The sequence below is a fragment of the Suricata suricatta genome, chromosome 8, assembly GCF_006229205.1.
Source record: "Suricata suricatta isolate VVHF042 chromosome 8, meerkat_22Aug2017_6uvM2_HiC, whole genome shotgun sequence".
Lineage (NCBI taxonomy): Eukaryota > Metazoa > Chordata > Mammalia > Carnivora > Herpestidae > Suricata > Suricata suricatta.
In genome coordinates this window covers 52220538-52232401 of record NC_043707.1, presented here as the reverse complement: position 1 = coordinate 52232401, position 11864 = coordinate 52220538, and the positions used below count along the sequence as shown (strand labels likewise).

Genomic DNA, 11864 nt, shown 5'->3' with positions numbered 1-11864 from the left:
CACCTTGGTTCACACTCTCATGATCCACTCGGGGATACGATGAGATGGAGGAAGGTTGGATGTTGACAGGCATTGAAAGAATTGAAGTGGTTGCCAGCTCATGCTACTAGTGACAACTAATTAGGAGCTCTAATTTGGCAGGGGTGACAACAGATATGACTCTGGATGGAATCACCTCCCCAGCTGAACTTTTCCACCCGGAGTCCTTGGGAATACCGGACGTGATCTTCTTTTATAGGTGAAGATGAGAGACCAGGCCGATGCTAGGAAAACCTAGGCCCTTCCATGCTTTCTGGTGCATCCCTCTCTCCAGCCACCTACGTACCAAGCTAGAACATATCTGAGGTCTAGCAGCTCCACCAAGCAATGACAGCTCTAGGCTGGGAGTTCACTGATTCCCAGCTTCCGGGGTATTATTGGGGCAGGTCTGCCCTGGAGGCAGGGAGAAATAACAGGATGATCTGTGGCTGACTTCCCTACCTGCCTTCGGGGACTCCAATGTTATGCATATGCTAATCTTTCCTGGACCAGTGCCTTTCCCCTTGACCACATCTCCCTGATCCCCACTCTCTCAGTGTATAAACCCAGGCCTGTGCACTCCCAAGTCCTGACTTCCCCAGCAAGGGAACTGTTCCATGTTAACATCAGTGACTCCCCACCGGCCCAGGTGAGTGACTCATTCCCCTCCGGGGGTGGGCCTTCTCTGCAGGTCCAATGATGTGACCCAGTCCTGCACTTCTGGGAGATCAACCACTGTCCGTGTCAGATGCAGTCCACTGAAACCTACCCCGGGAAGTCTGTCGCTGCCTAGGTAAAGGGGTGTAACTAAAGGTCTCCCTTCTTTGGATTCATTTCATCCCAAGAGTCGTGGATGGGCTCTTGGGGATACAGTCATGGCTCCAAATTCTCAATTTTTAGATGTCAAGAATAGGACAGAAGAATGAGTCAAAGCTACTCTCACATTCCCATACCATTATGGGGACAGCAGCATAGTCAAGTGATTATTTAATTCATCTCTTCCCCTTACTAGCTATGTTATTGTGCATACATTTCTTTTTTTTTTTAATTTTTTTTAAATGTTCTTTATTTTTAAGAGACAGAGAGAGACAGTGGGAATAGGGGAGGGTCAGAGAGAGAGGGAGACACAGACTCTGAAGCAGGCTCCAGGCTCTGAGCTAGCTGTCAGCACAGAGCCCAACGCGGGGCTCGAACCCATGAACCATGAGATCATGACCTGAGCTGAAGCCGGACGTTTAACCAACTGAGCCACCCAGGCACCCCTATTGTGCACACATTTCTTATCTCATCTGGGCCTCTTTTTCCTTATCTGTAAAATGAGGGTAACAATAAGTTCCCTCAGGGGGTGGTTGTGAACTTGTGGACTTCTCATGGCTCTGACTTATACTTACTATTATTAGGATGAGTAACCTTTAAGGAATCCTAAGAATCTCTCCACAACTAAAAGACCCAATTCTGAGTTTAATAGCTGAGTACATTAAATGGAGAATTCTGGAACCAATTTGATAACCATACACCTTCCTCACCTCCTTTTTTCCCACCTAACCCCAACTAACATTTTGAGGGGCACTAGTGTCTTTTTTGTGTATTTTTAAAATTTTTTAGTATTTATTTTTGAGAGAGACAGACAGAGTGTGAGGGAGGGAGGGGTATAGAGAGGGAAAGACAGAATCTGAAGCAGGCTCCAGGTTCTGAGCTGTCAGCACAGAGCCCGACGCAGGGCTCAAACCCACGGACTGCAAGATCATGACCTGAGCTGAAGTCGGTCGCCTAACTGACTGAGCCACCCAGGCAGAGGGGCACTAGAGTCTTGAGGAAGATGGTGTGGGAAATGTTGCTCCTGACTAAGAGTTGCTCAGGGAGATAGGGAACAAAGCAGGATATTTTGACTCAGCAGTGGGTCAGAATGTAAGACCACTGTACTTGTTATAAACACCACAGTAAAGTACATAACAGATATTTGTGACCTGAAGTCTATTCCTGAAACCCACTCCCCAGGAAGCTGCATCAAAGTGGCTTTTTGCAAAATGTCACAAGTCCATGGAGAGAACAGGAGCCTCTGAAGGTTCGTTGGGGCAGCATGCTAGAGCTAGACACCTGACATTAGCTCTGTTAATGTCAGCAAAACAAAGGGACAGAGGGTAGAGAGCCCAGTGGAGGCTGGAAAATCGGAGAGCAAGGCCTGTGTTGAGGATCCTGGTGGGGCTCACAGTTTGGCAAGGAGAGGATGGATCAGGCAAGCTATGAGATGACGGGACTCCCACCACCCGGCAAGCGAGCGCTCAAGTCTCTTTTCTGCTTGCTAGCGCATGCTCCGATGGGACCTGTGACGGCTGTAACTTCCACTTCCTGTGGGAGAGTGTGGCTGCCTGTCCGCTCTGCTCCCCGGCTGACTACCACGCTATCGTCAGCAGCTGTGTGGCTGGGATCCAGGTGGGTTTCTCCCCTTGGGGACGTCCCACGAGAGAAGGGAATGCAATCTCTGAGTTCCTCATTTTTCTCCCCAACAGAAGACTACTTACGTGTGGCGAGAACCAAAGCTATGCTCGGGTGGCATCTCCCTGCCTGAGCAGAGAGTCACCATCTGCAAAACGATTGATTTCTGGCTGAAAGTGGGCATCTCTGCAGGCACCTGTACTGCCATCCTCCTCACCGTCTTGACCTGTTACTTTTGGAAAAAGAATCAAAAGTACATGATGGGGTACTGGAGTCTGGGGATGGACAGGGTTGGATCATTGAAGCAGGAGAACATCCGAGAGTTAAAGTCATGGGGCTGTTCTCTGCAGTTGGCTACAGACCCTGTGACTCTGGCCAGAGACTGATTGAGTCACTTACCCAATGTTCGCATTGGTTATCCTGACTCCTGGACAGGGACAGTAGCACAAGGCAGTCTATAAATGGCTGTTAGATGCTCAAAAGAAAAGCAAAGAGTATCCTAAATCTGTTATTACTAATAATGAAAATAACAACTTTCTGATTCCACTATTTCTATTAAGCTTTGGGCACACAGAAACAGCCAGCATTAGGAAAAAAGATAGCTGAACTGGAAATCAAGATTCCTCAGGTTTAGGCCCAGCCCTCACACCATTTTGCTATGCTTCAGTTTCCTTATCTATGGTTACCTGTTTAGAGCTCAGCTCGCTCTCTCCTCCCTCCCTTAGTCCGCATTCTGTTGTCTTATCTTTCCCATCCCCCTGTCTTAGACTGGAGTACAAGTACTCCAAGCTGGTGATGAATGCCACCCTCAAGGACTGCGACCTGCCAGCAGCTGACAGCTGTGCCATCATGGAAGGCGAGGATGTGGAGGATGACCTCATTTTTACCAGCAAGAAGTCACTCTTTGGGAAGATCAAATCGTTTACCTCCAAGGTAGGGAGGCTGGCCAGTGCACTGAGGTCAGCCCGGAGGGCTGGAAAAGACATCAGTCCTAGGACACTGGATGTTCCCACACTGTTCAGGAACCACTACTGTGCTCCCCACCCTCCCTGCTGTTCTATGCCCTCACCCTCAATTCCTGGCTTCTGCCTTCCATATTTCCACACCATTACTGTTTCCCATGGGGCCCAAGGCTGCTCTGATCAGGCTCCTTCTCTCCCAACATGCACTCCAGTTGATGAACTGTTTGGGCCTTTTAACTTCCAGAAGGAGTATTGAACCATCCACCTTGTAAGAATCATTCCCTCCCCTTTCCTTCCCCCCTCCTTTTTTTTTTTTTTTTTTTTGGAGTTTGGAGTTTGGAGGGTGGGGAAGAGGTGATCTCTAGAATCAACTTCTGATAGAAGCGAGGCTCTCCTTTGACCAGTGGAGGGTGCTGTCCCCTGATACCTGGGCCCTGTCCTCTGGGGGCTGAGTCAGCAGCTAAGTCTAGGCTGCTCACAGCTGAGCATTGTGGAGCTGGGAGAGTTGGCCCCGTCTGTGTGGGCGGGTAAACGAGCTGAAAGCTCATAAATGCAATACGGACAACACTGTCACTGGGTGTGGAGCCAGCAGACAGCATCCAAGCAACTCCTCCAGGGCCACAGCCCTCTGCAGCCCCACTTCAGCGGAACCCACACTGCTGCCCCGAACCAGTTCATCAACAGGTGTGGGCGGGGAGGGTGGAGAGGAGAGGACTGGGGAGGGAAAGAGGGAGGGTAGGTGTGTAGATTGCAGAATCTCATAACTTTTGTGCTGACCTATTGGGAGGGGGGGCTCCCTTGGCCTTTTTAGAAATCGTGTGTGTGTGTGTGTGTGTGTGTGTGTGTGTGTGTGTGTGTGTAACCAATGGGAGAACAAGTCACCCTGGGACCCCTGAGTCTTTCTGGGCTTTTGGAATTCAGCAAAGATGCAAAGCACCGGGTTTTAAAGATTTTTCTTATTCTCTGACTGACTGGAAGGACTAAGAAGAATAGAGGGAATCTTCTGTCTGTTTCCACAAAGTCACCTGAAATGGAAATTCCATAAGGGTTCCTTCTGTCACCTCTTTTCCATTTCTCTCCTTTGTTCCACAAATTTACCCCCACCCCTACCCCGCGCAGCAGCCAGCTCCTGTCACCATTTCTCTTTCAGAGGACTCCTGATGGATTTGACTCTGTGCCACTGAAGACATCCTCAGGAGGCCCAGACATGGACCTGTGAGAGGCCCCGCCCTGCCTCCCCTGCCTCCTCACCTTGGCACATCACCTTGCAAGCCTGTGGCGATTTGGGTGCCAGCTTTCTGCTGGAGATCTCTTCATTGTGGCCTTATCAGAAGAAATTTGAATTTCAAATATGTTTTTTTAATAGAGTACCCAAACCCTCCTTTCTGCTTGCCTCAAACCTGTCAAATACACCCACACTTTGTATATTACTCCCTTGCTTGCATCTTGTTTCCCCAAATGGTCCAGCCTCACCAGAGCCATGCCTTTGTTTGCTTGTAATTCTTAGCAGCGCTGGAGTGAAAAGATTTCTCTCTTCTTAAGTGTAGAAACAACTTCCTCTGTCCTCTAAGTTAAGGGCAGAAGCAGCTGGGAGTTTCTCTGATGATATGCCCTCAGCTCCTGATCTCTTCAGGAGAGAGGCTGGGGAAGGAGGGTGCGGGCGTTCCCTCCTGCACCAGCGTGGTAGTCTGGATTCCTCGGCCCTGGATGACCAACTCGAACTGAGTTTCATGGGTAGGCTGAGGGCAAGGTGAGGAAGGTCTGGGGAAGAAAAGGCTCAATAAGCACAAAGAGAGGCAACAAAGAAAGTTTTGGGGGTTATTTTCTTTGTTTTTTAAACTAGGTACTTCACTTCCTTTTCCTAAGTAAGTGATAAATATTCTTAAGGAGCCAAAGGAAAAAGTGCACCAAGAAAGTGGATCTGTTCTCCCCATTTTTTTTAAACATCCTATCATCTCCCTATAACACTAAAGAGAAAAGGGAAGCCCCAAACACAGATGTTGTAGCTTTACTCTCTGCTTGCTTTTACCCACAGAGATGACCAACCCTACCAGTAAGGAAAATTTCCTGTACTTGAGAGCCCCATTCCTAGAGGCTTGAGCCATATCGTGGAACAGGGGTATCTTAGTTTGAAAGAACACAAGGAGGTGAAGGTTTTAGTGGGGCCATACCAGGGGATCCAGCCCACAGCGGGAGGGACCTGAGGTGGCCAGGATGTCTGCTTCTAAGCTTAACTCACTCATCTGCTCAGCTACGGAATAAACATTTTCTAGGCTGGCCAAAAGACAAATAGACTCCCAGCCCCTATACAGCCACAGAACCAGATCAGCCTTCAAGGAGGAAAGAGTAGGGGTAGTTGAACGAGGTTTAGCAAACAGAACACCTCACATTTTCAAGTCTCTGTCCTTCTGTTCTCATTTCCTATGTGCGCTGAAAAACTAAAAAGACTTCCCAATTTCTGGCAGCATCCCTTTTGAAAGGTGAGTAAAGTGAGTGTCCTCTGTGCCCCTTTTCTCTACTTTTGCACCAAGTATAATCAGTGGCCTTCAAGTGACTACAATGGCAAAACCAGTGTAAGAACTTAAATTCCTATTTTCTTTCTACTACTGGTAATTCTCCTCCCCTCACTATTAGGCTAGCACAACCATCCCTCGGTCAAGGGCCCAGTTGCCCATGCTTGTACCCATCTCCTTTTTTGGGTGGCCACTTGGTGCCCAGATGGTAGGTAGAGAATGGGGATGGGATTTCTAAATGGTTTGTCTGGCATGAAAACGGTTTGCTAATCTGTTAGCCACTGCTGCCCTGCCAGTGGTCTTATAAAAGGGCCAGTGAGAACCAGGCCCTGCTGTCGCTGAGGTCATCAGTAGCATTGCTGAAGGCAGGTACTCCCATTGGTTCAATAAACCTATAAACTTTTTTTTTGGCAGCGGAAGTGGGGAGCGGGGAGGTCCTCCTCTTATGTGAGTCAGGTTCTCGGATCCTGCAGCAACTTGGAATGTCTCCCAACAGATGCAGATACCTAGCTCCTGAACTCCAGCCTCAAGTTTTCCGTAGCCTCGGTAACACCCTGGGCATCTGCTTTCCCACTGAATAACTTTCTTTTGTGACACGAGCCATACAAGGTCCTTAGACCACCTTCAAACCAGTAGGAAGAAGTATATACCCCATTGACCCATTGACTCCTTTATTCTGACATCTTGAAACTGAGTGCCCCCAGAGCAACCTCAAACTCCACTGATTCAATGGAATTATAATGCTTTAAGCATCTCCTTTTTACTATCACTTAGTGTACTGACTTCCCTATGTCCTGCCAGGGAGCTCCTGAGTTATGACATCGGGGTCACCTGTGGCTTAGACATATTAGGTATTTTTTAACAACACTATTGAGATATAATTCACAGACCATACAATTGGCTCACTGAAAATGTACAACTCAATGGATTTTAGTGTAGTCACAGAATTGTGCAGCCATCACCAGAATCCATTTTAGAACAGACACATGTTAGATTTTATATGGGAAAAGGGTTTAGCTCTTAAACAAAGGCAATAGCGGTTTGCTACTGGGGGAGGGAGTGTGGGCTCCAGAGATGAAATACTTAAGTCCCATTTGGCTACCTAGAGTTCTAGAAGACACAAGAAATTCTCATCATGTAGGCATCACCTGATTGGCTAACAGGTAACAAAACAAACACTGGGGTGTACTCAAGACCGGGAGACTTCTTATGCCAACACAACTTTTTTTTATTTTTTTGGTCTGACTCTACATTAAAGATAAGACTGACTATATTTATGCAACAGAGACTTTGTAATGGATTTTTCAGCTTTGTGAAACCAAATTTTTGTCTCATCAGGACTGCTTGGATTTCCTTTTTATTCGTATTCCACGAGTTTGTAGTTTGTTAGGGGATGGCTATTGCATGTCATATTTTTTTCCTTTTTTTTTTTTTTTTTTGTGAAATAAAAACGTAAGTTTCAAGTTGTTTTTCTCAAACATGGGTTGGGTGGTTGGATGGGTGAGTGAGAAATGGAAGTGTCCTTGAAGCTTAAACTGAAGATGACGATTCTGGAACCCCAGAGTGACAGAAACGAGCATGCTTCAGAGCAATAGGTACCTAGGCTAGAAAGGCTCTGACCACCTGTTCAGGAATCAGCCAACAACCAAAGCCTGTTTCCGTGGTAATAAAATGCATCTATCTAATGAGGCCTTCACTCCCCAAACTGGGTGAGGATCAAAGAAACAACACATAAAACACTTAGCATGTTCCCTCCCTTTCTTTCCAGTTCAGTTTTCTCTCTGGTGGCACTGAGGCCAGCCATAGGACAATATATCTAAGAAGACAAGTAAAATTCACTGCTTTGGGTGTGATGTGGTTTTTTATAGAGCAGATGTGGACAAAATCCTAGAGGACATCAGGACCTACCATTTCCAGTAGCTGCCGAATTTTCCTGCTTTAGTGCTTTTCTTTCACTCTAGTAGAGGCCACTTAACCCCCCAAAAGACTCCCTCAGCTGGTTGCTTTCCTCAGACTGAGTTGTACCTGGTTGTACTGATGGATAAATATTTAAATATCACCCGTGCTTATAAGCATAAAGTCTAAACTAGAGGCAGGCAGTGTCCTCATTAAATAGATGAAGAAACTGCATCTCCAACAGAACTAATGTGGCATGGAAGTCCCTAACAGCTTACCTGCCCCTCTCTGCCCACATTGCTTCTACTCTAACCATGCAACTTTTAACTGTCCCTTATAAGCTCTTTCATGCTTCCCTGCCTTGGCCTATGCCTCTGCCTCTGCCCCTTCCTTTTCACCTGATAAGCCCAGCCCAGCCTTCAAAATCGCCCTACTGTGAAGCCTTCCCTGGCTCACCCAGTGGGGACACCATAGTGAAGGAACAATGACATGGAGTACCACAGTTAACTTACATGAATTCAACCATATATTGTGCAGGATCCCAATGCATCAAACAACAGACATGACCAAGCTTGAAAGTGTGGGGGGAAATATATGAATGACTGTAAGCGTTTCCCAATCACTGACAAAAAAGTGAAACACAGGTTACCAAGCAAGAAGATACTAACCATTTGGTCTAGACCTTAAAGAAGACAATTGAGAACCATAGAGCAACAATGCCTATTGAAGAGACAGGAAAACTGATGTAGGGTTGCATATACAAATGTTTATGGATAATTTAAGACCTATTTGAGGAGAATTTGGTGGAATATAAACTAATTCCATTTTCGTGCTCAGGTTAACAGTCCCACAGAAAATGTCTGCTCAGGTTAAGAGTCCCACAGAAAATGTCATACCCCAAACCACACAGTGTGGTAGGAAAATGGACACCTCATTCCAATTCTCACAGAGGAAGAGGTGGGATCAAAATGTCCCCAGATCCTGGCAGCTTTCCTGACCCATGTTATTTTTTGATGGTTCCTCCTCCATTGTCCAAGGATGGCAACATGAACTTCCTTTGTTACGGTGTCTCTCCAATAGAAGGGAGTGGGCAGCCTTAAACCGGAGGTGAGCTTGTCAGTTTCTACTAGACCAGTATGATAAACGTCACTGTACTGTGTGAACCTAGAAGGGTGTGTGCTGCACCGGTCTGGGGGGAGGGTGGTGAAGAGTGTATCAGAGACAACTTCCTGGAGGAAGGAGGAATTAGCCAGTTTGGAGGAACAGAGGAGGGAAGGGGAGTTCCAGCTAGAAGCACTGTGTACAAAGGCTCAGAGACAGGAAAGGAGAGCTACAAGTAGCTCAGCATGGGGAATGTGTGAAGAAAATGGCAAGAAACAAGGGGAACGTTTTAGAGAAGTTGGTAGAGGGCAGATCATGAAGGGCTTTGACACCTATGTTTGGACATTCTCCTGAGGGTAACAGATAGCCACTGAAGGTTTCTAGCAGGGGGTGAGAGGGTAGGGCTTGCATGTCCAACACTGAAAACTTCTCCTTCAGATCCAAGATGAAAAGAGGAATGCAAAAAGGAGCTAAAACAAGGCCCAGGAGAACCTCCTACATTAGCTATCACCAAAATTTTAAAAATTGAGGCTGGCATCGACAGCTGGGTGCCTACCCTCTTTTCCTGCTCCCCCCCCCCCCGCAAGTATTCATTCCCTTTAGGCTGCCCAGGACCCCCAAGGCCATGTCTCAGCTAGGAATCTACTTCCTGAGCCTGCCACACACTTCTAACCCCTCAGTCTACTCCCTGTAACTTACTCACCCCACAAGGATATAACAAATACCATGTGTAACGCATCGTGCTAGGTCCCATGGAGATAAAGATGCACTAAAGGGTCTCTACCCTATAAGAAAAAAAGAAAACACATTTTCTAGCCAAGTTCCTGAAGGCTCTGTTTTCTGCTAAGGAATGCTAACACAGGGACAAACCTAAACATTAGACTATCTTAGAGCCTTACCAGTATTCAGGTTTTGGCTCTATTGGTTAATGTCCCTGGGCCTCAGTGTTCCTATAGATGTAATGCTCAAGATTTCAATATCACCCCCAAAAACCAGAGACCACCAGGGAGACCGAGACACGCATGCAAAAGCAAAGGGCAATTTTATTACAGCTTAGGCTGGCCAGGCCTTCACCAATGCAGTGGATCTGTGCTGAGAGCCCCAAACAAGGGCTGAGTAGGGTTTTTGTGAAGTTTGGGAAGGGGGAGTTACAAGAAATTGTGACATAGGTACAGTGACCCAATCATAATGGTACAACAGTATTGGCAGCAACATTAACCATACACATTGTTCAGAGCGTTCGTTACTTTTGGCGGGACCCAATCACAACATTTAGGGTATCTTTGAAATCAACCAATTACAGAGCGAGTTCAGGGTCTTATTAGGTGACTATGGGGTTAACTTTAACATTAGGTAACAGGGTCCTATCTAAAGTTCCCATCTGTAGACCTCACCTTTAGGAACGTGGGGAGAGGTAGCTGGCCTTCCTGATTGGATACCGCAAGGTGGTCTCTTCTGCCTCGGGCAATGTGTAACCGCCTAATAGTTCTGGAGAAACTGAACCTTAGACCTTCTAGTTTAGAGGGGGACCTCTGTCATGGAATCTGTTAGGTTCAGATTTTGTCCTTACATTGAGAAGATAAAGAGGATGGCCTAGCTGTTTCCCAGTTGGGGGTCCCCGAGCCCCTGAGTCCTCACATGCAGCACCCAATAGCTATTCTCAGTATTAAAGTGTAAGACTTACCTTAAGATGGCGACCGAGCGGCCATTTTGCTGTGGGTTGGACGACCCCCACCCTCACCTGCAGACCTGGAATGTCCCACGCCAGTTTGAAAACAGCCAATCATGAAGCCCCAGCTTCCCATCACCCTAACAGAGGAGACAACCTATCCCATCCCACCACGTCCCTAAAGTGCCCTTATTTGGTGGTCTGCCCTCCCAGGACCGGAAGTCTTTCGCCCATAAATTGCCTCGCTCCTCCCTATCAGGCGCAACTTCCTTGACTCCCTGGTCTGCCCTCCCAGGACCGGACCGGAAGTCTCTCGCCCATAAATTACCTCGCTTCTCCCTACCAGGCGCAACTTCCCTGACTCCCCACTCCCGGAGTCACGGAACCTCTCCCGGGAATTGCAGATCCCAATAAAGGCTATCTTGGCTCCATAACTTGGTCTTTCTTTCCTCTCATCTCTGCCTCCATCTAGTAAATCTTACATAAAGGTTAACAGAAATCACACATCCACAAGTGGTATGGCTTCACATCATCTCTCCATAACTAAAGTATTATGTTGATTTGTTTTTGCACTAGCTTCTGGCAGAATAGTAATACTGGTTATTGTCTGCTGATCAAAAATTCTAATAGCAGCTGTATGTATCTGATTAGTAAGAAGGGGGAGTGAATTTTTCAAAGCATGTTTGTTAGATAAACATATTTCAAAATGGTGGGAGGGGGTGCCTGGGTGGCTCAGTCAGTAGAGGGTTTGACCCTGTTTGACCCCGGCTGGGGTCATGATCTCATGGTTCGTGGGTCTCTGGGTTGGACCACAATTCTGTGCTGACAGCTAGAGCCTGGAGCCTACTTCACATTCTGTGTCTGTCTCTGTCTCTCTCTCTCTCTCTCTCTCTCTCTCTCTCTCTCGCTCTTTCCTCCCCTACTCACACACACATTCTCTCTTAAAAATAAATAAATATTAAAAAAAATTTTTTTAAGGGGAGGCAAGGTAATAAAAAGGTTAGGAATGATTAGGCTAGCAGTTAGCTAAGATTTGCCTCCAGCTCTAAAAATGCTATGATTCTAAGCTAATGAAGTATGCTATTATGTTAAGTTGTTATATTTATCAGTAACAGCATTTTAAAGGAAGATGACTGTGATATAACAATAAGACTAGTGGTGAAAATTCCTAAAGAAATTTGGAGAGGACAGCATTTTTTAAAAATTAAGTTTATTTATTTTGAGAGAGAGCGAGCAAGGGAGGGGCAGAGGGAGAGAGAAAATCCTAAG

The 11864-nt window shown here is 46.7% G+C and overlaps 1 protein-coding gene and 1 long non-coding RNA gene across 7 annotated transcripts in view; one reads left to right on the top strand and one right to left on the bottom strand.

The window, feature by feature from the left end:
* The window catches only part of KIAA1324 (KIAA1324 ortholog), a 69355-nt gene extending 64509 nt beyond the window's left edge, over positions 1–4846 (top strand). Inside the window, exons 18-25 of one of the 6 annotated variants that reach the window (XM_029949814.1) lie at positions 142–238; positions 710–811; positions 2325–2451; positions 2529–2707; positions 3222–3387; positions 3629–3684; positions 4006–4100; positions 4567–4846. In XM_029949814.1, coding sequence (XP_029805674.1) covers positions 142–238; positions 710–811; positions 2325–2451; positions 2529–2707; positions 3222–3387; positions 3629–3684; positions 4006–4100; positions 4567–4577 — 833 coding nt within the window. In that variant the 3' untranslated portion in view covers positions 4578–4846. Of the gene's footprint in view, positions 1–141; positions 239–709; positions 812–2324; positions 2452–2528; positions 2708–3221; positions 3388–3628; positions 3685–3992; positions 4101–4566 lie in introns of all 6 variants that reach the window. The other 5 variants (XM_029949815.1, XM_029949813.1, XM_029949812.1 and 2 more) reach the window with 5 other exon arrangements.
* LOC115300180 overlaps positions 1–11864 on the bottom strand; it is a 31316-nt gene that overhangs the window by 17505 nt on the left and 1947 nt on the right. The gene's annotated exons all lie outside the window — the stretch shown is intronic.